Source organism: Lepidochelys kempii, chromosome 6 (genome assembly GCF_965140265.1).
Source record: "Lepidochelys kempii isolate rLepKem1 chromosome 6, rLepKem1.hap2, whole genome shotgun sequence".
NCBI classification, from domain to species: Eukaryota; Metazoa; Chordata; order Testudines; family Cheloniidae; genus Lepidochelys; species Lepidochelys kempii.
Genome location: NC_133261.1, coordinates 61502729 through 61530715, shown reverse-complemented (window position 1 = coordinate 61530715; position 27987 = coordinate 61502729). Strand labels below are relative to the sequence as shown.

At 47.3% G+C, this 27987-nt stretch overlaps 2 protein-coding genes across 9 annotated transcripts in view; one reads left to right on the top strand and one right to left on the bottom strand.

Moving 5' to 3' along the window:
* Window positions 1–111: 111 nt before the first annotated feature.
* DDB2 (damage specific DNA binding protein 2) lies at window positions 112–27875 on the bottom strand. 5 transcript variants are annotated; one of them, XM_073348242.1, is made up of 11 exons: window positions 27750–27875; window positions 18403–18590; window positions 13936–14066; window positions 12250–12441; window positions 9128–9294; window positions 7925–8024; window positions 4823–5000; window positions 3254–3399; window positions 2891–3055; window positions 1936–1981; window positions 112–1063 (listed from the first exon to the last, which is right to left on the bottom strand). In XM_073348242.1, the coding sequence occupies exons 2-11, from the start codon at window positions 18575–18577 to the stop codon at window positions 819–821; spliced, it is 1545 nt and encodes a 514-aa protein (XP_073204343.1). In that variant the 5' UTR covers window positions 18578–18590; window positions 27750–27875; the 3' UTR covers window positions 112–818. The 5 variants fall into 5 exon arrangements, with proteins under 5 accessions (XP_073204343.1, XP_073204342.1, XP_073204344.1 ...); XM_073348241.1 differs by lacking the exon at window positions 27750–27875 and adding an exon at window positions 25623–25891; XM_073348243.1 differs by lacking the exons at window positions 9128–9294; window positions 27750–27875 and adding exons at window positions 11184–11329; window positions 21162–21649.
* PACSIN3 (protein kinase C and casein kinase substrate in neurons 3) overlaps window positions 27264–27987 on the top strand; it is a 38970-nt gene continuing 38246 nt past the window's right edge. For 2 of the 4 annotated variants that reach the window (XM_073348248.1, XM_073348244.1), the window contains exon 1: window positions 27264–27524. The gene's annotated coding sequence lies outside the window, so the exon portion shown is untranslated. Of the gene's footprint in view, window positions 27872–27987 lie in introns of all 4 variants that reach the window. The other 2 variants (XM_073348247.1, XM_073348245.1) reach the window with 2 other exon arrangements.

Sequence of the window (27987 nt, the reverse complement as noted above, 5' to 3'; positions counted from 1 at the left end):
TATACCCCCCAGCAGTCTGTCAACTCCTGCTGGGGTGGGCTTAAGAGCCTCTCACAAGAAGCCATTCATCAAACCCCCTGAGGTGACCACTCTCCCAAGGAAGAAAGCCTGTTCTGTACAAAACTTTATTAACAGTTGAATATTATAAACACCATGAAATTAACAAAACCTCCCACCAGGGCCTGAGCCCTGGCCCCAGACAGCAGTTTTTGGGGGGGCATATACTCCACCTATGCCCCAGGCAGTGTTGTAAACAAGCTAACTTTCAAACATAAAAACTTGTAGGTTAACAGCAGCCCTGAGATGTAGCTATATGAGAAGGGGTATTTGGAAGACAGTCCTCGGGTTCCACTTCGGGAACACCTATCCCCATACTTTGGGGTACAAGACTGAAAACAGGGCTGGCCGGTGCACTGCAGGAGAGAGACTAAAGCTCTGAAGATATAAACTACAGCAGCAGCCCAGCTCAGCCCTGGCTGCTCCCACATTGACCTCATATCCCATGACACAGATAATTAAAGAACAAAAATCACGCATAAGCATAATGCTGCTTTTTGTGGTCCCATTAAATGCATGCCAGCACAGGGCATGCTGACATTCAGGCTCCTATAGTGCTTGATAAAATGTATCAGCCACACAGGAGGAGGAGCTGACAATGACACCACCCTCTAATGGGGAAAGCAGAAAGTACAAGCAGCAACTTACTACCCAGCAAGGAAGGACAAAGCAGAAGGCTGGGTGCCCCTCAGGGTAGATGTCGCCCACTGTGTCAGGACTAGCTTTGTCCAGAATGATCTAGAAAGCCTGGAGGTGTTTGCTCAATCCTCCAGATCCTTCCGCTTCCTGCCCTGTGATTTGGGATCTTTGCCCTTTGTTTTAGTCCCCTCTAGTTCCAGAGCAAGGAAATTGGTTTTGAGTTTGCTTGCCAGTGGGTTTGACTGCTTCTGCAGCCCATGCCTGGACAAGCTCCGGCTTCCACTTCTCTGCTCTGTCATAGCTTTCAAGAGATGCTCCTGTTTCTTGGTCACCATCTCTTCCCGGCTCCAGATCAGAATGTTAAAGCCTGTGAAGAAAAAATTCAACACTCAGAAATTCTGCTGCAGACATAGTTTCTAATGGGGGAATCACTGTCTATACCAATTAAATATAAAATTCAGCCACTGCCTGACAAAAGCAAGTAGTATTTTTCTAGTCAGTTACTAAGGATGGTGTAAACCATTTCTTCCTGACATTGCCTCCACATAGTCCTATTGTAGGAATCATGTCCCTATTAGCTGTATGGTCATGGAAACTTTTCGAGCAGTAGCCGGCAATTAAGGGGCATGATCAGTTAATTCTCTTGCCCACAACTTCCATGGAAAGAAAAGTTCTACCAAAGATTCTGCATTCAGATCAAATCAGACCCCAATATGGCCAGCCTCCCCAGATCCTAGGGAGCCCAAGAATGGCAGGGCCTCTTTGGATATAAAGTATGTACAAGTGCAGTAACCCAAAAGAAGTCAAACAAAAGCCAGTGAGACCAGCAGTAGAGGGCAAAGGGCAGGAACTTTTTTCATCTCACATCTTGCAGTATTGCCATACAGCCAATAGATGGCAGCAGCACCCTCTCCTCCTAGGGAGGCTGCTTTCCCTTGAAGCTAATCGCCACACTGCACATTTTAGTGGATGTTTTCAAAACGCTTTACAAACCATGGATTAATCCTGAGGACACTGGGGTTTGGAGATAAAGAGGGTAGGGTATTAACCTATTTTACAGAGGATGAAACTCAGCCTCGGTGAGATCAATGTCAGAACTAGGTTTAGAACTCACAAGTACATCACATTCAACATATGTTTGTCTGGAGAAGCCAGTCTACCCTTTTCTGAGACCAGAACCCCATACTGTCCAACTGCCTCAATAATAAAATAAGGACAGAGAGCCAGAAGCCTACTTACCCATACCAGAGGCCAGTGTATCTCCCATAGGGTTAAACTTATTGAGCTGCAAATGTAAACATATTGACAAACTATCAGCCTCAATGCTTATGTAACATGATCAAACAATTTGGGAACTAGAACATTCCCTAAAGTATACTACAAAAAGGCCCAGAGCTGAACATGGAACTGTTCTGCAAAGGTCAGCTGCCCTTGGCTGGCATGACACTACACCCCCACTGCTAAGAGCTGCAGGTGTCAGGGGGCTGGCCAGCATGGCTTTACAACCCCTCTCTGCTGCATGTTGAAAGTCAGCAGGCTGGATCCTCCTCTCATGTTGGTGTAAATCAGGGGCAGTTACACTGAAGTCAACAGAGTAATCAGTGTAACACTGGTATAAATTTAAGGAGAATCAGGTCCAGTCTTCCTGCTCTGCTCAGTTTCTCCTCAGTCTGATCCTGCTGGGGAGTCAGGCCTGTGGGAGCTCAATGTCCTACTGTGACTGGAATGTCACTTTCTGCTCAGAAGCTGCTGGTGGGTGGGATGGGGGGAGCAGCCGACGTGAGAGCTGGCATCATGCTAAGAGACATTACTTCCTCCCTGGGGCATGACTGTATTTCACAGAGACTCCAATGCACATGGCCAGGAAAGGACCAGCTAACAGATGGAGAAGCAGCAACCCAGGTGACTCCTCACATCCCCAACCCTGGATTCACTCTCAGGAGACTTCCCCTCCCAAGAAGCTGTTCACATATATTAGTCGTCACAGCCAACCTCTCTGAGGCACTCTTTCCCATGGCCAGTATACAGACTGTTCCCTGCACCGCACCTTGCCAGGATGCCTCCTCCTGGTATGAGTATGAGCCTGTGTTAGGAGATTCTGGGTCTTGTTCCTATTGCATGATCTCCCTGATACTCAAGTCTTGGCTATAGTTAAGGGCACTGTGGCCCTTTCAACTCTAGTGCTCAAGCTCACCGAGATAATGCCAGATGCATTTGGGTCGTGGAGCTGGCACGCCATCTCCCCAGTGTTTCCATCAAATATATCAACAGTTCGCAGCTCATCCACTGTGTATCCTGGGAACTTAGGGTCTGGGTAGCGACCAGCCACAATGAGGTCATAACGAGGGTGCCACGTCGCCTAGACATAAAGCAGATGGATGTGATCAACAACTCTGGAGGAACACAGCTAAAGACTGATATGAATCAGAAAGCTGTGACTCCAGCAGAGTGAGCTTCCCCACTGCAGTGCCCTATTCTGAAAAGAAATTGTACTAAAGCTTTTTCCAACTTGTTACTGGCATCTGCTGTGAGATCAGACTGCACTTTGCTACCTCACCTTGATAGGTGTGAGGTGCTGGAACTGCCGATGTGGATGTGGGATCAGATGCTGTGGTTTGGTCCAATCTGAAGAGGAATAGACTCGGATCTCACTATGCTGGTCTGTGGTCAGGAGCTTAGCACCATCCGTTGGGCTGAAATAAGCTGGGAAAAGGGCAATAAAGCATACAGAAGATCACAATCCTGCGGCCATAGACAAAGAAGAGCTAAACAACACATACCCCTAATTTGTAAGTGCGTTACAACTTCCTAAATAGTTATTTTAAAAGAGCCCAAGGAACAAGACTCTGTCCTTCTCTAGCCCCTTTCTTCCCAGGAACTCAAAGTTCTTTACAAATATTAAACTGAAGCTTACAATCCCTGGGTGCCAGGGAAGTATCATCATCCCCATTTTACAGATGGGGGAAAAAAGACAATAAGTGGGAAAGGAACTCACTCAAAGTCACATAGTAAGCCAGTGAAAGAACTGGAAACAGAACACAGCAGTTCTAACTACTATTGCCCTGCTAGACCCCATCCCTCCAATGTTGGGAATAGAACCAAAAGAATCTTGATTCCTAGTCCCTGTTTCTACCAAAGGAACTTCAGCATGAGATGATCAGGAGTATCTGCCCCAACAAATTCCACGCTCTATCCCCAGAAAACTTCAGTGTTTTCACATTAAGCTCTCACGGGCAGCTCCCCAGGAATTGCAGAGGATTGACGCACTGAGAACAGATACTTTATTAGGAGGACAGTACATTTAAGTTATATTAGAATGGATTCAGAGAAGAGCCATGAGAATATTTAAAGATTAGAAACCATACCTTATAGTGATATACTCAAGGACCTCAATCAGTTTATCTTAAAGAGAAGATTAAACGGTGACTTTATTACAGTCTATAAGTACCTACATGGGGAACAAATATTTGATAATGGGCTCTTCAATCTAGCAGAGAAAGGCATAACCCAATCTAATGGCTGGATGTTGAAGCTAAACAAATTCAGACTGGGAATAAGGCATACATTTTTTTACAGTGAGGATAATTAACTATTGGAACAAGTGACTGAGGGTCATGGTAGATTCTCCATCATTGGCAATTTTTAAATCACAACTGGATGTTTTTCTAAAAGTTCTGCTCTAGGAACTTCTATGGCCTGTGTTAGACAAGAGGTCAGACTAGATGATCACAGTTGGCCCTTCTGGCCTTGGAATCTATAAGTATCCCTCTGTCATCAGCAATAGTTCAGGATGAATTAGCCAGAAGCCAATGAGAAGGTGTTATGGGTGACACCAACACTTTTGTACAGGAATTTCAGATAAAGTTTATGTCAGTGTTTGAATTTAAAAACTGATCAAACTCAGGCTTGCTCCAGAATGATTTCATCTTTTGTAGACACACTGAAGGATATGAAAGAAACAGGATTGATACACATTTATGGGAGGGAAAGTGGGGCACAGAAAACCCAAGCGTGATGGACACAGGCACAGGTCACAAAAGACCAAAAGGAACAGACAGAAACACAGAACAGATAGGTAGATTGGTGGGAAGAGAAAGAGAGAGAGAGTCCTACCTCACTGACCTACCAGCATTGACAGGTTTGTCATGAGGCAGCACATGAAGGAAACTTGACTTGTCTTTGATGTTTCTCAGGTCCCAGATTTTGACTGTCTGGTCCACAGAAGCTGTAGCCAGGAGCCAATCACAGCGCGAGTTAAACTCCACATGAGTCACTTTCTTCTTATGTAATTTCAGCTTCCAAATCTGCAGCGGAGGGAAACAGAAGGTGAGATCTGTGCAACAGCTACACAGCAAGCAGGTGCAATACGTGCCCCATAAAGAACTTTCCAGCACTGCTCTGGTACAGAGAGCCTGTGGGATTTAGGCAGTGGGGCTCTGAGCACTCCTTAACTTGCATATTGTACCACCCCATTTATCCAAAGGTTTTGGTGCAGGTAGTAGAGCTTGTTAGCACTGCAAGCCTTGACCCTAGAGCATGGGGCAGGTGCAGTCTAGCTACAGCCAGCGCTGCAAACCCCACAGCCCAGAGCTCAGACTCATCTATATGAGTCTGTACTTGCAGTTTCTGACATACCCAAACTTCAGAAAGCCTGAGACAAGGTCCCTCACCAAAGGCTCTTAAACAAAATAAGCAGTCATGGGATAAGAGGGCAGGGTCCTCTCATGGATCAGTAACTGGTTAAAAGATAGGAAACAAAGGGTAGGGACGAATGGTCAGTTTTCAGAATGGAGAGAGATAAATAGTGGTGTCCCACAGGGATCTGTACTGGTACCAGTACTGTTCAACATATTCATAAATTATCTGGAAAAAGGGATAAACAGTGGCAAAATTTGCAGATGATATAAAATTATTCAAGATCGTTAAATCCAAAGCAGACTGTGAAGAGATACAAAGGGATCTCACAAAACTGGGTGACTGGGCAACAAAATGGCAAATGAAAGTCAATGTTGATAAATGCAAAGTAATGAACATTGAAAACATAATCCCAACTATACATACAAAACAATGGGCTCTAAATTAGCTGTTACTACTCAAGAAAGAGAACTAAGAGACATTGTGGATAGTTCTCTGAAAACATCCATTCAATGTGCAGTGGCAGTCAAAAAAAGCAAACAGAATGTTGGGAATTATTAAGAAACGGATAGGTAATAAGACAGAAAATATCATATTGCCTCTCTATAAATCCACGGTATGCCCATGTCTTGAATACTGTGTGCAGATCTGGTCACCCCATCTCAAAAAATATATATTGGAATTGGAAAAGGACAGAAAAGGGCAACAAAAATGATAAGGGTTATGGAACAGCTTCCATATGAGGAGAGTTTAATAACACTGGGACTTTTCAGCTTGGAAAAGAGACGACTAAGGGGGGAAATGATAGAGGTCTATAAAATCATGGCTGGTGTAGAGGAAGTAAGGAAGTGTTATTTACTCCTTCTCATAACACAAGAACTAGTGTTCACCAAATGAAATTAATAGGCAGCAGGTTTAAAACAAACAAAAGGAAGTATTTCTTCACACAATGCACAGTTAACCTGTGGAACTCTTTGCCGGAGGATGTTATGAAGGCCAAGACTATAACAGGGTTCAAAAAATAACTAGGTAAGTTCATGGAGGATAGGTCCATCGATGGCTATTAGGATGGTCAGGGATGCAAACCATGCTCTGAAGTGTCCCTAGCCTCTATTTGCCAGAAGCTGGGAAGAGGTGACAAGGGATGGATCACTTGATAATGACCTGTTCTGTTCATTCCCTCTGAAGCACCTGGCATTGACCACTGTCGGAAGACAGAATACTGAGCTAGATGGGCCATTGGTCTGACTGTCTCTCTTTGAGATGGTTGCTAAGGCCCAAGATCTTCTCCTGGTCCCTTTGCCAGTTTCACCACAGAAAGGTTTCCATTGTGGGGATATTACTGGGGCTGGCGATTCATCTACTCCCAATGAATTTATTAGGCATGTAACAAGGCACTCGGCCTTGAGGGTATAAACACAGGGCAGCTCTTACAGTCCTTGGGGCCTTTAATACTGAGAGCTGTAGTTGTAGGGCACATGACTAGGAGCAAACGTGTGACCTACAGGAAGCCAGGTATGAGGCTTCCTGCCTCTTGGGCAGGGACAGCAGACAGAAGAGACCAGAGGTCAGAGAAGCCCAAGTGTGTCTCTCTCCATAGTAGACAGGAAAGGGCTACCGGGAGGAGGGGGGGAGAAGGCAGGATGTGTCCCTCCCAACAGCAGAAGGTAGGAAAGGTCTCCATTACAGAGAATTTTGTATTATGAACATTTTTGCATCTTCTATGTATTAATAAAAATGCCCTGAGGAAAGGGAAAAAAGCTAAACTCTAGTATTTGGGCTTTATTTGGAGTGCCACAGCTAGTGACTTGGCCCACTGGTTAACATGTCCCCCCTGCCTACAGCTCCTGGGGTGGGAATTGCCCAGCACTGTTACCCCTGAGAGCAACAGAAGTGACGACTTAGGATTGATTATAATAAAGCAGCGGCGAAGAGGTTGCTCTTGATTGGCAGGGCCCGCTTTTTAAGAAATTCCAGGCCCACCCTCTCCTAGGCAGCTTTCTTTTCTGTTTCCAGTCCTGGTGCTAACACTCTGCCCCCTTGGACAGGATGGAAATGGTGCAGTTTCTGTTCTTCTCCTGGCCTTTGCTGAGGTTGGGATTTGGAGCTGGGAATGCCCAGGACTTTGATCCTGCTTGTGAGTAGCCCTGGGGAGGAAGTGGTTGTCAGATCACCCCACCCCACCCCCCGCCAGTGACACTCCCATTTTTCCAAAGAGGTTTCTGGAGTGTGTTCATTGCTAGGGGGAATTGACACCTTCGGGATGTCACAATTTCTGCTCTCCTAAGTAATCAGACACTCTCAATGCAGGCAGATCCCATGATGTGGACCTTAACTTGAAATCACTCTGAGTGATTTAGCATGCTCCCCACCTTGGGAGGAAGGGCACGCAGTTTCTAGTGCACTGCAGAAGGGCAGGGAGCATCGCCTGGCAGATACTGGGTGGACTCACATTCCTTTAGGTTAAGGATGCATGCTCCTCTTTCTAGGGACCCTGCTCCCAGGAAAGACATGGGCAAAGAAAAAACAAACCATCGGGGTCCCTGGAAAGGAGAGAGTAAGAGGCAGGGAAGATGAGAGGAGCCATACAAACCTCTTCACCACCAGTGCTGAGCAGGACCACATTACCCACGTTATCACCTGTCACCACGGTCCGGCAGCTTGCAGACACATCAACACTGCAGTACCAGAAACTAGAGGAAAAGATACATAGATCAGCACCAATTCCTGCGGACAGGTATTGGGAGGGGAACCCTGAGTACAGCCTGTCCCTGCCTCTCTACAGAGAGGAACTGCAACAGACTCAGAACTGGGTCTCCCATGTGGTCAAGTGGGACTTCAGTCATCAGTCCAGGGGCAGAGTCCACCAAGGTAGCTTTGGGTTGGTGACTGATGTGACATCACTTCCAAGTTATTTGCCAAGTAAGCTTTAGATAGCGGGAACATGCTGGGGCAGTAGGACGTAGATGAGGCTGAATAGCCACCTGCCACCTGTATACAGAGACAGCTTGGGAAAGATCAGGACCACACCTGAGACATTTACACAATGTGCAGAAATGGACTTAAAATGAGCTTTCCCCACACAGGGGTGAAGAAGCTGCAGGGAGTTGCTACAGACTCTAGATTGGAAAATTTCAGGTCTAAAGCTCCCCCAGTACACCACTCCAAGAACTAAATCAAACCCAGGCTTTTGGTGGCATAGTGCCCCAACCCAGACTATACTGAGTGGGGAGAAGGGAGAATTCTCTGACATCCAGGAACTTCTTTGCAAAGCTTTGCCCTGCAGGGGATGTTCACACTAAAATTCAAAGCCCTGGAGTCAGGGTGGCAAGCCTGAAGATCCAACCCCCACCTCCGAAGGGGTAGCAGAGTTATCACAATAGGATTACATGTTTCTGCATAAATGTTATTTGGTTTAACCTAAGCTGCCCTATAAGCTTAGCCCAGCTCATGGCCAACAGGAGAACACTTGACTGACTGTCTAGCACCTTGCTTTTCTCACCTGCGCTCTTTTAAAGGAACAGTACACTCCCAGTGCTGCTGCTGTCCAAAAGATGCCAAAAACTATATTACCCATCATGCACTGGAACAGCAGGAGTCTAATTGTCCTGAGCTTGCCAAACCCTTGGAGCAGGACCACATGCCTGCCCCGTCACACAACTCTGAGCTCACTGACAGCACCAGCAAATAGAATCTGTCCTAGTCCTAGCAAAGGAAGGTCACATCAAAGAGAAGAAGAGGAACTACAGTATAAATAGCACAGAGCAGAGGCACAACCCTGCCTGCCCCTCCTCACCAAACATCATGGTACTCATGGCCACAGCCTGGCGTGCGGGAGATCACCTGCGCCGCTTTGCCTTCCAGATGCTGCAGACTAAGGGTGCCATCCCCTGATGCCACATAAAGCTTCACTGCCTCAAATGGGCTGAACTTCATGCCTCCAAGAGAGTCTCCTGGCCCTTTCTGGAACACACAGACAAAGGGAAGGGGCACCAATGTTACTGGGGAAGGGAGGGACATGGCAGAATGCCAACAACCTGGAAGTGAACACCTCACTCCATAGCTGAGATACACCAAGTTCATGGAGTCTGTTTCCCAACAAGAGTGGCACTAAAGAGCCACATTTTATCAAGTCTGTTACTAAACTGAGGCTATGTCTACACTACCGCGGTAAGTCAACCTAAATTACGCTACTCCAGCTATGTGAATAACGTAGCTGGAGTTGACGTAGCTTAGATCGACTTACTGCGGCGTCTACGCCATGCTGGGTCGACGGGAGACGCTCTCCTATGGGCTTACCTTACTTCTCGTTTCCAATGGCATACTGGAGTCGACCGGAGAACACTCTACTGTCGATTTAGCAGGTCTTCACTAGACCCGCTAAATTGACCCCCAGTGCATTGATTGCAGCAGCAGCAATGCCCTGACAGCGTAGACATAGCCAGAGAGTACAAATGTTTTGGGCTTGCAGGGTCTGCCATCTGTCTTCCCAAACAAAGCAAAGTCCCCTCCAGCAGCACAGTTTTCTCTAGCTCAGACTACAGGATGTGGCTGTGGTAATCACAGCTTGAACCATCGCCAGGCCCGGAAGGGCAAGAACACAAGCAACATTCCATGCAGAAACATACAAAACCCCAAACACAACCTGCACCACATTCTTCCTGTAGGATCTTCTTCCACAGAGTCCCTACAGCGGCTTCCAGTGGGTCACGTTTGGTCTTTCCCAAGGTGCCAGCAGGCAGGAAGAGAGCTGTGCAGGGAAAAATCCCCACTGCTGATTGCATGGCAAAGGAGGCAGAGGAATCCTATCCCAGGAACCGTCCCCAGCCTGTCTCTACTGAGCCAACAGGTGGAATCCTCATACACCAACAGAGAGAGAAAAGAGATGGGGCCAGCCGGGGAGACACAAAACCCTCTGACAGGCAGTGCATTTCACCTGCTTCTCACAAAGTCACTTTGTACGAAGGCCTCATCCTCAATACTGACTTTCAAGAAGCCCCTGAAAAAAACAAGACCCCTAGAAGACCCCTACCTAAAACCAATGGAAACTGGATAGGCCTCCCCTTCAGACCTAGTTGTCTTCATCTTGATCAGCAGCAAATATTACAGGAGGAAGTGAGGCTCTGCCACCCCAAGGACAGAGCATGTCTTTTCCTCCAGGCCCCTATTGATCCAGGGAGTCACCTGAACACTAAACCTGGATCTCCAGCATGGCAGCACCGAACTATCCCACTGGACCTCTCCAGTTTGGTTTTGCCCTCTTCCCCAGGAAGGACTGCAGCTGGAGTAGACACTTTGGAAACTAGCTGGGAAACATGCTACTGGCAGGAGGCAGGCAGGGAAAGAAAACAAAGAGGGCAAAGTGGAACTGGCATGCTGATGCTACAGGCTCATTCCTAGGACTATCCTCTGACTTTCTAAGCCAACAGGGCTTGTAGGAATACTGCAGGAAGTCCTCAGGCTCTATGGAGACCCTGTGGCCAGTGGGAGCAGCACTGCTAACAGCTCAGAGGTTAGAAGGTCACCATGAGACACAGCCATGTAAAGGCACAAAATTGAGGAATTCTATTGGTGCCCTCCAAAAACAACAGGAAGGAGTAAGAGTGGAAGAAGAATCCCTCCTTTAGGGGCAACCAAAAGGTCAGTATTCTCTCCCCTCCTCCTACACCCTGAATAGGAAAAACAAGAGAGACAGGCTTTCAACAGACAAAGATTCTGGAATGGAGAGGAGGTGGATGTGGAGGGGAGCAGAGAGGCCAGCTCTCATGTTTCAGAAACAAGTAAAGCTCCCCCTCCCTGTGCTGCAACTGCCAGCAGGGGGCAAAAGCCAACAAAACTGCTGTGTTCCTTACTCCCAGTCCTCGGTGCTGGTGAAGACCCGGAGCGTACTGCCAGTAAAATCCTGCAGGGTGGTTGTGCCAGCAACTGACGATGTGTACAGCTGACTGGGATTAAAAGGGTTAAACTTCATTCCTGTGATCGCCCCTCCAGCTCCCATCTACAATGAAGGGGATGAACAAAAAAGAAAAATCACTAAGTGATAGGGAAGGAGGAAAGTCCCTTCTGCAAATTTGTACTCATCACTGGGTCCCCAACATCAACAGTGACACAAGCCTTGGCCTCTCAAGAGACAAAGGCAACCTTCATCTCTACAAGTCATGCCCTGGCTGAGCAGGCGACCTGACCAGGGGAGGAGATTACAATGCCTGCAGTTCCAGGGCAATGTGATCCCTGGCAGTCACAATGCTACACAAAAAAGAGCACAAGGCAACCAGGAATGGGACCTAGGAACCTTCAGAGGATGATCATCCTCCTTCCGATCTGTATTCATTTGTTAAGCTAAAGAGCCACAGATGCTGATGTGAAGACTATGAGCCCACATAGAATTGGGATTGGAATTGGTGCGTGGGGATGGGATGGGCAAGCAAACCATTCAAAGTCACAGGAAGTGACTCTACGTCACTCCTTGACTTCTTCACCAGAAGGGATTTTCCTTCCTTCCACTCAAAAAGGTGCTTCCTCATCCGACACAGAACAAGAAGGTAAAGAGGGGGAGATTTTCAAGCCTAGAATAAATAAACCCTCTCTGCACACTTCTTATAGATTTCCTTTCTTCTTCATCGTCACCAATCCCTAACCCATCCCCCCATCCCCCCCCAAGCATATAACCTGACGAAACTTCACCGTAAATTCTACAAACAAACCTCCGTTCTGACCTGCAACCCCCGCACTGCCAGTCTGGAGCCTCACACACCGATCCACCACTGCAGCTCAGTCCTATAAGATCAGGAGAGCGCCTGCTGCTATTCCAGTCCTGGGCCCCTCACAGTTCTGACATTGCACCTCAATAATGAGCTGCCGCACTCAGCACTGTTCCAGTCCTACCCTCCTGCCCATCCCACACACTTAGTGACTTACCCCTTTTATGAAACAGGTTTTATTCAGTACTTCGTAGTCCCACAGGATGATGTCTCCACCTTTGGACCCCACAGCCACAGTGCTGGGGTGAGTTGGATGCCACTCCAGACATGTCACTCTCCTGTCAAAGGGACTTGCTGTTCGGAAGAGGCGGTATGAAGTAAGAGAACGCACAAAGGGAAGCTGGAGACACTGTTACAAAGAAAACGAGAGACTGGGATCTCCACAGAGCTGGAAGTAGGTCTCTGAATCTCTCCAAAAACACTGACAGTCTTTGTATGCACACCCCTCTACACACACTTCCCAGGGAGTTAGCAAAGCCAGGCTGCTCCCCGGGAATATCAGGGAGAAACTCAGACCAGCTTTCTTCACTCTCACAGTGGAGTTTACAGCCAAGTGGGCAGATCTATAGGGTTGTTGTCTGCCGCATCTTGCACCATAAACACAAGTCAATCTGGTAGTGATGGGGTGGTGCAGATTTCTTTCCTGATCTGAATGGCCCTTGGCTGCTTTTAACAGGGTGAACAGTTAGGGTATTAGGGTTTTCACATCAAGATGCTGCTTCCCTCTCTGGACTCAGCTGGGCAATAGATGGGAGCACAAAGCCGCAGGGAAGACAGGCCTCTCCAAACAAATGTACCCAAGCCACGAATACTCAACCCCCCAGTGACAAAGCAGTGGGAAAAAACACTCTCTAGATCTGTAAGGGGAGCTGAACCAAGCCCTCTGGGCTGGCTAAGAGGGGAGGATAACTGGTATCATCACACTAACATGGCAGCTGGACATGCTTTCCTCACAGGAACAGACTCCACCAACCACAGTTCCTCCTATTATGTATTTACTGAGCACCCTGAAATGTTATGCTTCATCCAGAGACATAAAGACACTGTCCTTCTTCCAAAGTGCTTACAATCCACATGACACAATAAGACAAAAAGCTTACAGAAATGGGGCTGGGCAGAGAAGCCAAGACAGTGACAAAATCATGTGGTTACTTAGCTAAAGCAAGTGTACAGACTGGGTGAATTTTTAAATCAAAAATATAAAACACATAAATGACCTAGAAAATAAAACTATCCTGGTTGATTTACTCTTTGTGGACATTTCAGGAAAAGTTAATCCTTAAGGAAGGATTAAATGAGTGGATAATTATGCCTTGGAAAACCAGTTCAGGGAAGGTATTACATACCCTGAGGAAACATGGGAAAAGGTGTAGTGATTACTGTGAGAGAAGTTAACAAATGGACATTGAGACTGGCATTATTAGCAGAGTGGAGCAGGTGGGGGCAACATGATATAGGACTACGTCACATAAGTAGGTGGAAGCAATATTGTGCCAGGCATCAACTGATAGAACAAGCTTACCTTTAATTCAGGGGAGCAGAGAATTAGTAGAGGGATTCAAAGGGGGGGGACTGATGTGTCACTGATGAAAAAGGAAAATGATCTCAGCAGTTGCATTTTGCATGGACTAAGGGGAGAAATGTGACGGCGAATCAGACTATCAGCACGTTACTGTAAGAATTTTAGTAATTTTAAAGGCATGGAAACCATAAGCCCTGGACGGGAGTGGACCCCTGGCCCTTTTAAGCTCCCTCATGTGTGTTCACGCTTTCGTTGTCATTTTTAAGGGAAACTCTACTGGGAGCTCAGCTGTCCAGTAGAATGAGAAGTAGACACTCTCACCTGCCTGAGCTGTGCTCGGATAGAGCCACCCAGCATGTTTTGGTAGATGTAGTGGATGATGCTGCACTGCCTCTCCACCTGATGGAAGAGCACTCCTGAGTTTCTGAACATGGAACCACCTTCAGCCCAGCCTGCCAGACAGCAAAACAGGGAAACTTACTGACAGACAAGCCAATGCACATCATGTTTATTCACTACACTGTACTAGGGAGGATAGCTGTATTTGGTGCTGAATCCAGAAGTGATCTCTAGCCACAAGAGAAAGGACCTCAAGCAGTTCCTATGAGTGTAAGGGGAAGTAGCCTCCTGCAAAGCACAATGCATCCCATAACCTGACAAACCATCTGCCTGGTTTCTTCTCAATACGATTCTCCTTGTTAAAGATTCATCCCAGAGCAAAGGAAAGAAGAGGGCTATAGTGATTTTACAGGGAATGGCTCGCCTGAGCTTCTAGAGGCTATACACATAACCCTGATATGGCAAGGACACACAGAGCCTGAAAATAAGACCTAAAGAGTGGGAAAAAGAGAGAGAGGAACTCCTGGGATCAGCATCTCAACCACAGTGGCAGGGGAGAGATCAGACCTCGGATCAGCAGATAATTGAGTGAAATTTAACAGTTACAACTGAAAATTCCCAAATTGTGAATTCCAAACCACTTCCCCTGCACCTGAATAAGAATATTCCACCCGCTTGTGCTGTCGTTCACACAGCCTGCCTATGGCTCTGTGTGTTTTCTTTTTGATAAAAGACCTGTTGGCACCTCATAGAATAGCCTGAAAACCTTTCAGTTCAGGGAGAATTCTGCTGAGCAACACAGCAGGTTTTCTGTATTTTGCTAGTGCTTCAGGTTTAATCATCCGGGACATCTATGTGAAAAGAGAGTCTGATCAACCCCACATGTGTGACCTAATCATCCCCACAGCAACGGACTGTAACATCCCAGTGGATCCAGGCGTCAGATGGAGAAGCAGAAGAGCAGATGAATCTCTTAAGAAACAAAAATCTTATTTTCATGTAAGGATCCATATTAATACAAAACAGGAGGAGAGAAATAAAGAGAGTATTATATATAACAAAAATATCCTTATTTTATGAAACACTGAAGTCTGGAAATTAAGAAGTTAACACACACACACACACACACTTTCATACATGATTACAGCAGATGCTCACATTTTTACAGATTCTTAACACTCAAAGATTTTCACTGCCTGAAGTGAAGGGAGGCATTTTTCCAGGCTTGGGTCCTGTCAGGAAGTACATCTATAGATATAGATTTATTTTTTAAGAAATTTGATCTTCACACATTTTTGAGTTTGGAAAGAATGAAATCCCATAAAACAGTACTCCCACTGTGAGAAAATTCCAACTTTACTTTTTTAAGCAGAGCAACAGCAAAAGTGGGTTAAGTCTATAACAGGGTTTAAAGACTATAACAGGGTTTAAAAGAGAACTGGATAAATTCATGGAGGTTAAGTCCATTAATGGCTGTTAGCCAGGATGGATAAGGAAAGGTGTCCCTAGCCTCTGTTCATCAGAGGGTGGAGATGGATGGCAGGAGAGAGATCACTTGATCATTACCTGTTAGGTTCACTCCCTCTGGGGCAACTGGCATTGGCCACTGTCAGAAGGCAGGATACTGGGCTGGATGCACCTTTGGTCTGACCCAGCGTGGCCGTGCTTATGTTCTTAAGTCTGAAGCGTGGCCTAGGTGGAGGCCTTTTTGGGGACACAGTCTTTGCTTAGTTAGAGAGGAACATTTTTTTTAAAGTTCTTATGGATTGAAAAATCACTTCTGGGGATGCTCTGTGGCAGAACCTAATGAAGCTCCATCCACTTCACAACAACACTGAGCTTTCTCCCAGCTGAGCCTGAGCAGAAAGCTCAAGAAGGGAAATGGGCTACTGCAAAGACAGCTGTAGCGCTATTTGGTTGCATAGCTTCTCTGCAGCTCAGCAGATGTTAAACTCAACCTCATAGAAATACAAAATACCTACCGATGACTTTAATCAGCTTTGCAGTGTATTGCATGCCTACATAATGCAATTACAGAACTTCAAACTCAAATTTTTACCATGTATGCACCAAACTCATTTAATTGTTTATATTGTTTAAAAAATGGATTATTCTGTCAAGACAATTATTCGTCTTTGGGGACTAGTTGCATGTAGAGTCTCAGATTTTAAAGTTTAGACAATTTTTGAATTATCTATGCAACAAAAATTATTTACCCACTGGGGTTTTTCCAAACTGAGTAAAAATTAAAACTCACCTTTTAGATTGGGATACAGAATGGAAAGGCTCAACTTCAAAAACATTTTATGTAAGCTATAAGTGAAAATATGATTGGCCTCATTTTCAAAGGTACTGAATACATACATACAACTCTCACTGAAGCACACTGAAACTGGAGAGGTTTAATAACTCTAAAAATCAGACCTGGAGTTATAATGAAAGTCATGTGGTAACATTAGCTACAGGAGATTTGTTCACTGACCATGAGCTCTAGAATAAGCAGAATTCCTTTAAACAGGATGTTTTGCTTCAATTTTCACTGCTCACATTAGTGCCTGCTCCAACCTTTAGTCATACACCAAACAAACTGTTGCATCCGATGAAGTGAGCTGTAGCTCACGAAAGCTTATGCGCAAATAAATTGGTTAGTCTCTAAGGTGCCACAAGTACTCCTTTTCTTTTTGCAAATACAGACTAACACAGCTGTTACTCTGAAACCAAACAAACTGGGGCTTATGAAATACAGTAAAGAAGCCATCTTCAAGGGTGCCACCATACAGATATTATGAAATCCCATAAGCATATTATAGGATTCAAAGTGATACCCATGGACATGAAGAGACACAGAGTCCTTATTCTAATTGTAAGCCTGCACAACTTCCTTGATACTGGAAAGACTAAGGGTATGTCTACATTAAAAACTTATGTTGACCTATATTAGGTCAACTTGCAGCCCCTGCAGTAATTATGTGGTGGTGCATGTCCACACTACACTCCTTGGGTCGGTGGTGCACATCCTCACCAGGAGCACTTCCACCAACCTAAGAGGGGCAATGTGTGTGGACTAAAAGCCCGGTCTCCCAGCTCCACTGGTAGCTCCCTGCCAGAAGCCCAGCTGCATCACAGGCTCCTGGGCTCCTGGCGGGCTGCCCCCCTCCCCCGCTCAGCTCCGCATTCCCCACCGAGAGTAAGCTGCCCGGGGCTTCTCATCCCTGGGGAACAGGGTTCAGCTGCCCCGGCTTCTCAGGCTGCCCCTGCCTGCTTCCTGCTGGGATCCAGGCAGCCCTGGCAGTTTTAAATTCACAAGACAGCCATTCCTAGATGGGAGCGGGGCAGTGGGGAAGAAGTAGTGGGGTCTAGCTGCCCGCGACTCCCAGCCAGGAGCAGGATCCATTCTCAACCTGGCTCCCAGCCAGAAGCTCTCCATGGGGGCAGGAGGCAGCTGGGCCAGGAGCCATGAAATTGACAAGAGAGCTAATGGCGGATGTAAGTAACACACTATATACACAGACACTGCTTCACCCTAACTACACCGACATAAGCACTAGGCCTCTCATGGAGGTGGAGTTATGATGTCAGTGTGGCAGGGCACTTATATTGGCGGGACAAGGCTGTAGTGTGTACACTGATATAATCAGGTCTACATAAGCTGCCTTATAAGTTATATTGACCTAACTGTGTAACATAGGCCAAGCCTAATATTCACCCATCCCCCCCATTAAAGGGAAAAAGTGAAACATCTTTTACCCAAAAGTTACATATTGGACGAAAAAATACACAAAGGAGAAACAACTAGTGAGAACACTAATCCAGCCTGGTGCAATTAACTGATTATAGCCAGAAAGGAACTAGCCCCAGTCTGTCTGAGTATGAACACAACCTTACAGAAGATCAGCAGAAAGATTTACCATCTACCTAGAGCATCCCTCTAGCTCCCACTTCTGTGCAGCATCTTGCTTGTAGACACAGCATGGTCTCCAGATGGAAATGTTGGTTTCGACTTCATGATGTGCAATACTAACCTTCTGATTATGGAAAAGCATGAAGAATTATATAATGTCACGTTACCAATATTGGTCTGTCCTACTTCAGAAATGCGGCAGCAGAACTTCAGAAATTCCACAAAGCTTAATCACTCCTCAATGAGCAGTGATGTACACTCTGCTGAGCCCAGCTTTAGGAGAGATAAGCAATGACTTTCATAAAAATGCTGCATATGCACACGCACACGCACACGCACACAGTACAGCTTCCAAACAGATAGCGGAGAATAATGCCCCCACATATCTCCACCCCTCAAGAAACATAATCCAATCCAAAAAGTCCTGTTTGAACAGGCTGTTGGTTCCTTGACATCTCCCCACCCCTGATCTCTGAAAGTTTGGTTTACGCCCTTCATGCTATAAAGGCCTGGCTGGCAGAAAGGGTGAGAATCTGAGGGAACATTACCGATTTTCCCTGAGGGCTTGGCTGCTTTTCTCAGAAACAATCTTTTTGCTTGTGGCTCATTCTCCAGTTCTCCATGGTCTCGTTTCCTCTTCCCAGTTGATTTTGCATCTTCCTCTGGCTGATGCTCATGCACCCTCACATGCTTCTTGTCCTTTGACTGGTTCTCAGGGGTCATTCTGTCTGCCCCACTAAAAAAAACAAAGTAAGGATAATAAGATTTGTCATTGGTTCTGGCTTTAAGACAGAAAGTTGGAGCACAACATGCCCTGACAGACTAAAAGTAGGACATACCTGTGCCACCCTTCATCTCTGTACTACTGGCTTTTTGCTTGCATTGTTGTGGGGATGGGAATGGGGGTCAATAAACTGCTCTTTACACGTTCATGAAAAAGATTGGCTTCTAAAGCAATGGGGTATCTTCTGTTTCTACAGAATTCTCAATACTCAATAGACAGTAGCATATTTGGAATCTACTGAGCTGCACAAAATGCCACAACTGTCTTTACAGCACACACATTGCTACATGACCTCCCTGGTCAGGCTCAGTGCTTTTTGAAGAGGACAAGGCTTCATTAGGCTCTGCCACCAAGCATGGTCAAAAATTATTTTTCTGTCAACTCAAATTGACATGCATGAATCAAGCTCCTAGATACTATGGTGATGAGCAAACTGAAAATGCTGGACACACCCTGCTTTTCCATGACACGCACATACAGATTTTGGGAGACAACACAATTTTAGCCCTCTATTTTAATGCTCTATACTAAGAAATTAAACTCTTTTCCCCCACCCCCAATCCAAAGTGAGAAGCCTTTTACTCAGTTTTCCTCTTTTGATCTAGGACAGAGGTGGGCAAACTATGGCCCACGGGATGGTCCTGCCCGGCCCCTGAGCTCCCAGCCGGGGAGCCTAGTCCCCAGCCCCTCCCCTGCAGCCTCAGCACGCCACACCGCCAGTGCTCTGGCCCACCACTTCTGCCGGGCAGGGCGGCGGCGTGGCTGCGAGCTCCTGCCGCTCTGAGCAGCGTGGTAAAGGGGGGAGGGGTAAGGGGCAGGGGATCCCGGGGGCAGTCAGGGGACAGGGGATGGTTGGATGGGGCAGAGGTTCTGGGGGGGGGGCGGTCAGGGGATGGGGAGCAGGGGGGTTGGATACGGGGAGTCCTGGGGGCCGGTTAGGGGCAGGGTGTGGACAGGGGTCGGGGCAGTCAGGGGACAGTGAGCAGGGGGGGGTTGGATAGGGGGTGAGGTCCCAGGGGGCAGTTGGGGGCAGAGGTCCCAGGAGGGGGCGGTCAAGGAACAAGAGCGGGGAGGTTGGATGGGTCAGTGGTTCTGAGGGGGGCAGTCGGGGGCTGGAAGTGGGAGGGGACACATAGGGGCGGGGTCCAGGCTGTTTGGGGAGGCACGGCCTTCCCTACCCGGCCATCCATAAAGTTTCACAACCCGGATGTGGCCCTCGGGCCAAAAAGTTTGCCAACTCCTGATCTGGGAGGTTCCAAAATAGAAAATTTCAATGGCAGATCCCAAGGGGCCTCTATGAAAAATATAGTACAAGTTGATCCTTTGACAGTAGCATATTTTATTTTTAGTTTGTGAATAAATGTCACTGATGTCTGACTATAGCTAAATATAGTTAGGCAGGCACTGTGCAAGCTTCCCCAAATAGTAGCCCAATGCTGACTTTCCAGCACTCTGCTATTCCCATCTGGAAGCCCACACAGCCCTGCCAGTCCCCTGCAGACCCTCACTATTCTAGTCCTGAACCCCACCACCACCCAGGTCTGCTGATGCCCCTCAGTTCTGACCCACAGCACACCCTGTTATTCTAGCCCTGAAGTCTACATCCAGGAATTGGATTAGTTAGCACCGATTCCATTCTGTATAATAGCCTGAATGTTTCCAGAACTGTCCCACGCACATTGTTGCCATTGGTGTCATATGACCTGGTTAAGAAAAGAGCAGAAGTGTGAATCAGGCACTGTGAATGCCACAGGCACCATCCAACCCCAGCAGGAAGAGTACATCTGAAGCAGTGTGTGTGTGAGGAGCACCAGTGACTTTGGATTGTCACAAGCCCTGGGCTGGCAGCATGGCGTGAATGGTCTTCCAAGACTCACTGGCTGATACAGGAGGGCCTGGTTGCAAGCGTAAAAGGTGTTAGCCAGAGCCCATCTCCTGCAGTGCCCCCAGCACCCCTCCCTGGAGAGGGGAACGTTTCAAAAGTTGAAGGGAACACGGTAGTGGCAACGTTAGCAAGAGGGTTCATCAGTTGCATCCTGGGAAATGTCTATGTGCTCTCAGCACACACCAGAGAGAGAGGGGAGTCTACTGGTTTGGGGGGGCGGGGAAAGAAGGGGGACAGGAGCCAGGTCTTGTGGGTTCTATTCCTGACTCCCCCAATGCCTCACGGAATGACCTGGGACGAGCCCTTCCCCTCTCGGAGCCTCAGTTTCCCCATCAGTCTCATGGCGACAACCACTCGGCGAGGCTCAGTCAGGACAGGGCACCGCACGGGGCGCGAGCAGGAGGCTGAAGGCAGCTCAGGAGTCCGGGGCCTGACCCTGTCCCGCTCCGGAGCCCGCTGGCTGTGAGGCCGGTCTCCCGCGAGAGAGGGCTCACGGCCCGCACGCTGGGACCAGGGGAGGGCCGGCGCGGGGCCGCTCACGCGTTGTTCTCTCCGGGCCGGGGGATGGAAGAGGGCTCGGGGGCCGGGAGGGGCTTCGGGGGATCCCGCGCTCGGCGCCGTGGGGGCGCTCGCCTCACCTGGTCCTCGCCGCGGCCTCCGCTGCCCGGCCTGGCCCAGCCCCGCGACAGCCCGGCGCGCAGAGCGGGGGCGGGGCGGGCCCTCCTCGGCTGTTTTATAACCCGGCGGCGGGGGCGCTCAGAGTCTGGATTGGGAAGCGCCCGGGCTATTGCCCCCAGCCCCGCGTTTCCTCCTCCGGGCGCTCCCGGACGGGACGAGACACCCGGAAAGGGGGGTGACCCCTAGGCCGCTCCGCGGAGGGGAGCGAGGGCCCAGCTGGATACTCCTCCTACCTCAGTTCTTGTGGCCTTGGAGCCTCCCCAGAGCCGCTGGGGCCTGGCCACAGGGCTCGCTCCCCACCCCAGCCTCAAGGACTGGAGAGGGTTAGGGCCGTGGTATTGGGTGGTGAACTCTCAGCGCCCTTCAGATACATGCCTGAGGCTACATCAGCCACTGCCCAGTTGGGCTGTGTCCTTTCCTGCTACAGCCTGCTGGGCCCCCTTACACACAATCGGCCCAGCAAACCTTACTAGAAACTAGGCCTCAACACTCCTCCTCCACCCCCAGATCTTCAGCTTCCCAGACAGGAACCCTGGTCTAATGTGGGAAGCAACAGAATAAGTGAACTTGGAACAGTTATTTTGGCTTTTGGACCAGAAAGCATTTGTGCAATTATTGATTCAACAATGCAAACTCCAAATGCTATTTTTTCTCAAGCACCTGCAGTTACCGTCCTCTCTCCCCAGCAGGCTGGGCCGGGCAAACACACAGCACCCAATGTTTGTCTGACTTTTATCAACAGTTTCAGAGTAACAGAGAAATGTAAAGGACAATTACCAAGTTCTGCAGAGCCTTGCACGATGTTGGAGTCGAGAAGTCACACAAAAAACAAAAAATGGGAATCATAATTCCAGGATATCACTGGCAAACATCCCCCAAATCCCACAACCTCCCTGCTGTGGAAAGAATTCCAGTGGAAAGTAACATTTTGTCGGCACCTTAGTGATCACCAACAAAATTAACACAAACAGCCTCACTCTCTTCTGGAGTGTCTGTGAGTAGGCCTTTTACTACACACGGTTTTTGGACCTGCCTTGAGATCGGAACAATCTGGTCACACACAAAAGGTTACAGAAAGACTTAGGTTGTTGTCAAATATTTAATCACATTGTTAGGAATAGGCCCCATAAACTTAATCTCTTTTATCTATTTTATGCATTTCTAGAGCACCAAACAGGTACATTGGAGCTGCATGTTGAGGTCCATAGTGGATTTTATAGCCATCAGGAATACTAGTTTGAAATGTTAACATTCACATGGTATGGTTTGTCAGAGAAAACCATGCTTTTACAATGTGGCTAAAGAAAATAAAAGATATAGTACAAATCACAGTTCAGATCTAAATCACAAAATCAGAGATCACCTGACCTTAGTTAATATTCCATTTAACAACATTCAAGAAATTAGGCTAAAACAACTCCGAGTTAAAATTACATTCCATTGCACATGGTGGGATATCATCCTGTTATTTATTCATAGATTGATACTCTTACAGAAAGGCTATACAGGCAATCCTCAACTTTACGATGTTTGACTTACGACATTTCTGAATTGATACCCTGATTCAACTTACAACAATTGGTTTTGACTTTACAACACTCAGTCCAGCAATGGAGTGGATTGCAGTTCTGAGTGACGACATTTCAATTTACGATGCAATTTTCGGGAACCAATTGTGTCTTAAGTCCGAGGACTGCCTGTACTCCAATCATCCACACAGTTAGCTACAAGCACAACTCCTACAACGTTTGTTTGTGCATCTCTCGATAAATAAAAATGCTTCAATGAACACCTTTGTATAGTCTTCCATGTAACCACGCTACTTTAAAAATACACACAAACCATGCTTGTCTACTGGAATATAACAATGTTGCACCAACTGCTAACATACCAAAATTGTGTATAAACAATGACATATCATAAGAAACAAGTAACTATCTCTGTAAAAACATATATATCAACACTGGCACCTCATGATAAATTGTCTTATTACATGTCTCTGCAAAATACCTACCACACATTTGGGCACTGTATGTGTATGCATGTATGTATGTACAAATAAATAATTCAAACTAGCACCTGCCTCTGCAAGCCATCTGCCCACAGAACACACATTGATGTCTTGAAAGTGTCCAGTATTATACCTCTAGGAAAGGAAACTACAGGAAAATTATCCTCCTGCTCATGTCAGGCAAGAAGAGTGTAGTCAACATAGATTATATAGATTCAGAGAGATCACAAAGGAGGAGAGAGGGGTCCATGAGATTCAAATATCTCATTAACAGCCAGCAGAAAATTATACCTTACATAACTTAAATCTTAATCTATGCTGCTTTCCACAGAATTTTTAAAGTGTACATTTCTAACCTTTTCCACTGAAAAACAGGGCCTGATTCAAACCCAGTTGAAGTAGATAGAAAGACTCCTGTTGACTTCAGTGGGCCTCTAGTAACCTATTTGTTACACCAACGCTGACTTGGACTCTAAATACATTCTATGGGTGGCATACCCGAGATCACTTGTTCACTGACACTTTAAAAACTCCTGCACCCCAATCTGTGTCTATGCTGGTTATGTACTATGTATGTCTCTTGTGAACCTTGTAACCAATACTTGTAATCTCTCATGACTCAAGCCTGACCCCAGATGTATAGTACCTTCCGTCTTAACTTGTGTAAACTTGATTTTAAACATTAGCTTTAATAAAAGTTTTTAAAACTGTGGTCCTATTTCCTCAGACTTGCAGAAAGTTGTCTCCAGCAAAGATGCAAACACTCTCCCTATCTCATTCACCTCCCTAATGTGTTAACTTCACTGCCCAGAGGAGACCACACATAGCAACCTATGGACCTTTCACTTAGCTAGAATGGAAGTAATTAATAATTACTTCTTATCAAACACTAACACTGTGCTTACTTTCACTCCGGAGACTCACCAGATTCCTTTGCAATTATTTTTACTTGTTATGGGCCAACAGTGCTAAATACTGTATAAGGCACAAAATAGAACAGTCCCTGCCTCAGAGTTCTTACAATCTAAAAGGCATGAATGGAGAAAACAGGATGCATTGGGAAGCCCAGAGACAGGATTCACTTGAATATAATATTTTTGTTGTTGTATTTACAATTCTTAGCCTCTCAGGACCCACTGACAGTACAAAGGTAACCAAGTCTGGGGATCTAGTTATAATTGTAGTGTGGATGGAATCTTATCCTTAATTTCCCATTTTTTGTAATTGAGCTATAATCTTAACATGGTTATGGTCTTTACTGCTATGTTGCAACAAGGTCAGGGAACAACTATATTGTAACTGTGGCTTCTGACTTGGTAGTGTGGTATGCTTGATGGTATATGTAGTATAAATAAGCCTTTTACTGCCCAATGCCTGGTTCTCTACTATAAGAAATCCAAAGTTCCTGCTTTTGTCTGACTACTTCCTTATGCCATTTTAAGAGACAATAACATCTCAGTAACATCACAGCAACTCGATTTAGGCCAGTATATGGAAGCAAGTATGTATTCCACTAAAAACAATGAGGAAAAGCTGTGTATAACTCTAGGGAAAAGAAAAGAGACAGTAGAGATAGCTATCTGTCCTAAGATCCCAACCTATCAAGCAGCTCCTATCCCAGGGAAACAAAATGTCAGAGATAACATTACATTCTCTGACCTCCTCCTATACCTGGACATTCTGCCCCCAGAGGAAAGGAAAAAGACAGCAGAGATAAAGGTAGCTACATAGCATCATGCCACTGAATCAGAAATGGACAGTGTTAACAAATGGACACAGGGGACCAAACCCCAAACAGAAAATGAAATCCCATCCTGGACAAATGCCGGGTGTACTGAGATCACACACCAAACACACTACATCCTGGACAGACACTGGATACACTGTACCCACCTCTGACAATTATTCAAGGTTTCTGCCCTTTTCACACTTCGAAAACACATGTAGAGTAGGTAATTTGACTAAGATGTTGGAATTTAATGGAGCCATGAGTGAGCACTACACTATGTTGAAGAAAGTTGATCAACCCTCTTTTTTAATTAAAATATGAAAAGGGAAATCCATTTGCTACCTATTATTTCCCCTGGAGCTAACTTAAGGTTGGGTAAGGATTTTGAAATGCTCTTTGGGGAAAGAATGTGCCTTATAACAGGTCAGAAACCACAGGTCCCATGTGTGGGACCCTTTCAGTGTGACCATTCAACCTAAATATAAACATCAGAGTAAAGGAAACAAAAAGGTATCCCATTATCTTTTCTAGAGTCTGCATCTCAGAAGGGCCCCATGATGCAGGAGTTACATCTAGCTCCCAGGAAACGTGACACAACTGTTGTTAATCAATCAGTCCCAGGTATCTACAGACATCAGAACACATGCCAAACAATCAGCACCAAATAACAGAGATTCTTACGGTTCCTGGGCTGAGCTGTCAGGGTGAGGCTGCCCTCAGGTCCTCAGTCTTTTCTTTTTACTTTTATTGAATAAACGTCATTGGGAACCCATAGTTGGTCCTGGTGCTTGAGTCCCAAATAATTTAGTGAGAAAAAAATTATAGGAGATGGGGCAGCAAGGCTCATCGACTCCCAAAATGTAAAACCTGCCTTCAGCACCAGCACTAGGCAAAAGCAGACAAAGCAATTGCTTAGGGCCCCAAGCAGCTGTGGGAAGCCCCCTATTAATTATTAGTACGTGTTGGTAGGAGGGGGAAATATTCCTGCTTGGATCCCCCAGTGGGCTAGCACTGGCATTGCCTGCCCTAAAACCTCACGTCATATCAGGGCTAATTGCTTTGCGGCACAGAAACTTTGGTACCTAGAGCTTGGAGGGCCGAGGCAGCGCAAGATTATCTACAGTTTAGGGACATAAAAACACTAAGGATCGGAATTGTTCAGAAAGAGCTGATGGCATTTTCAGATAAAATGAGAGAGAACATTGCAGGCGCCTAATGAGTTAGGTAGAGGAGGGAGGCAGACAAACAAAAGCCGAATAAGGCGATGGCGAAACTCCTGTATCCCTGCACTAGGGAGAGAGAGAGCTAAACTATGGCAAGAGGAGAAGGAATGGCTTCTCCGCTTTTTTGGAGGGGGCGGGGGGCAGAAGGGGAAATAACAACACACGACCAGCCCTTGGTCTCCCGTCAGCCAGCCAGATTGATTCATTGCTCCTGCAGATCAGCTAATTCGCTGAAATTAGGGTTGCCAGTTTTGGCTGGACACATTCCTGGAGGTTTCATCACATGACATAATCTTTAATTAAAGATTACTTTTTTTTTTAAATTCCTGGTGACTTCAAGGCAATCCTGGAGGGCTGGCAACCCTAGCTGAAACATGTGAAAAACTGTTTAGTAGAGCAGAAAGAGCCTCATATTCCAGATTCCTCCCTACTGAAGGTCAGCCCCAGAAATGTGATCTTCCCCCCAGTGGTGCCCCACCAGTAGCCAGATGAGATTCTAGTAATGTGAGTTTCTTCAGAGCAGTGCCTAGCACAGACTCGGGCAACTTTTTGCTTTCTCACTGAACTGTCCTAAGACTCCATCAAGTGAGCCCCTTCACAGCAGAGCTCCAGGTCCCTGGGCCAGCTGAGATTTGGGGCACTGCTGTAGCTAAACTCAGAAGGTTGTTTGCAGTGTCACCTCCTGCTCTCCCCAGCTCTCAAAGAATAGAAGTGAAAAAAAGGAAAACTAAACCCTGTTTAAAAGTGAAGAACTATGGCTAACCACGCTCCGGTGCCAGCGGCTCCTAGACCTCACCTAGGAATAGCAACCCCCTGCTGCTCTTGTCCACTCTGGGCACGTGGTTTTGCTCTGATCTCTGATCCTCAGTGTGGACAGCACAGCCCCATCTGCTATCGGGCAGCGGCCTGTCTCATCCCGCAGTGACAGCCGACTAATTGGATCAAGAGCTCCGGGAACTAGGAGGAGGGGAACGTGGTGAGAGTCCAGCTGCCTCACCCCGCCTGGCGCGGCTCGAGCCCGCACTCCCTTCCCGCTGTCCCAGGCCTTAGCATCTACTCTCCAGCCACCACCAGCGAGACTCCTTTGGAATCCCCGGGGCTGCCTGGGTCCGCCCAGCTGGGAGCTCCTCGCGCTGGGAGGCGGGGCGGGGGCCCTTGCGTCCTGCAGCCTGAAATAAGGGTGGGGAGCTGCTAAAGCTGGAGGGCGAGGGGCAAAGCTAGAGCTGTGAGGCAATCCGATCTGCCGCTCGCCCCACTGCAAACAGGGCAGCCTGCCTCGGGAACGCTCTGGGACGCTGCCGAGCGGGGCTCCTTTGCACCCGGGCTTGGAGCTGAAGTCGTTAGGGTAGCAAGTAGAGAGGTAAGATACAAAGTAATCTGCCTCCGGACTGCAGTTGGACAGGGGGTGGCCCTAACGCTCCCCGCGCTGCCGGAGAGGGGCTCCTATAGGTGCGTTCCCTTGCCCTAGCGAAGGGCAGAGCAGAGGCCCCCTAAACTTCCCTCCCCTGTGGGGGGTCTCTCCACTCCGCAGCCCCAAACAGGGCGCTCCCCCAGGCTCTTTCCGGACCTGTTCCCCAGTAAGTACCGGAGCTCCCAGGGCGCTGGCTGCTAAGCCCGGCCTGTTCGGCGGTGGTCGGAGTGGAGGTGGAGTAGTCCGGCCCCCCCTGGAGGGGAGGCAGCGCGCGGCGGAGCTGCACTTAATGGCAAGTGAGCTGGCGACTTAAATGTAAAAGTTTCCTAGCGGAATGGCGGGGGGTGGGGAAGCTCCCCCTTCCAGGCCTCCCGCTGTGGGGGGGAGGAGGCGCCGCCATTCGGATCTGCAC

What these genes read in the sequence shown, in the direction of transcription:
- DDB2 (XM_073348242.1), bottom strand. Translation starts at nt 18,577, where the DNA reads ATGACCCCTGAGAACCAGTCAAAGGACAAGAAGCATGTGAGGGTGCAT. An exon ending in AAACCTGTTTCATAAAAGGG is followed by an intron (nt 9,295 to 12,249) that starts GTAAGTCACTAA and finishes TGTGTGTTCCAG; the next exon opens with AAAGGGCCAGGAGACTCTCT. An exon ending in CATGAGTACCATGATGTTTG is followed by an intron (nt 8,025 to 9,127) that starts GTGAGGAGGGGC and finishes CTTTTCCTCTAG; the next exon opens with TTTCTGGTACTGCAGTGTTG.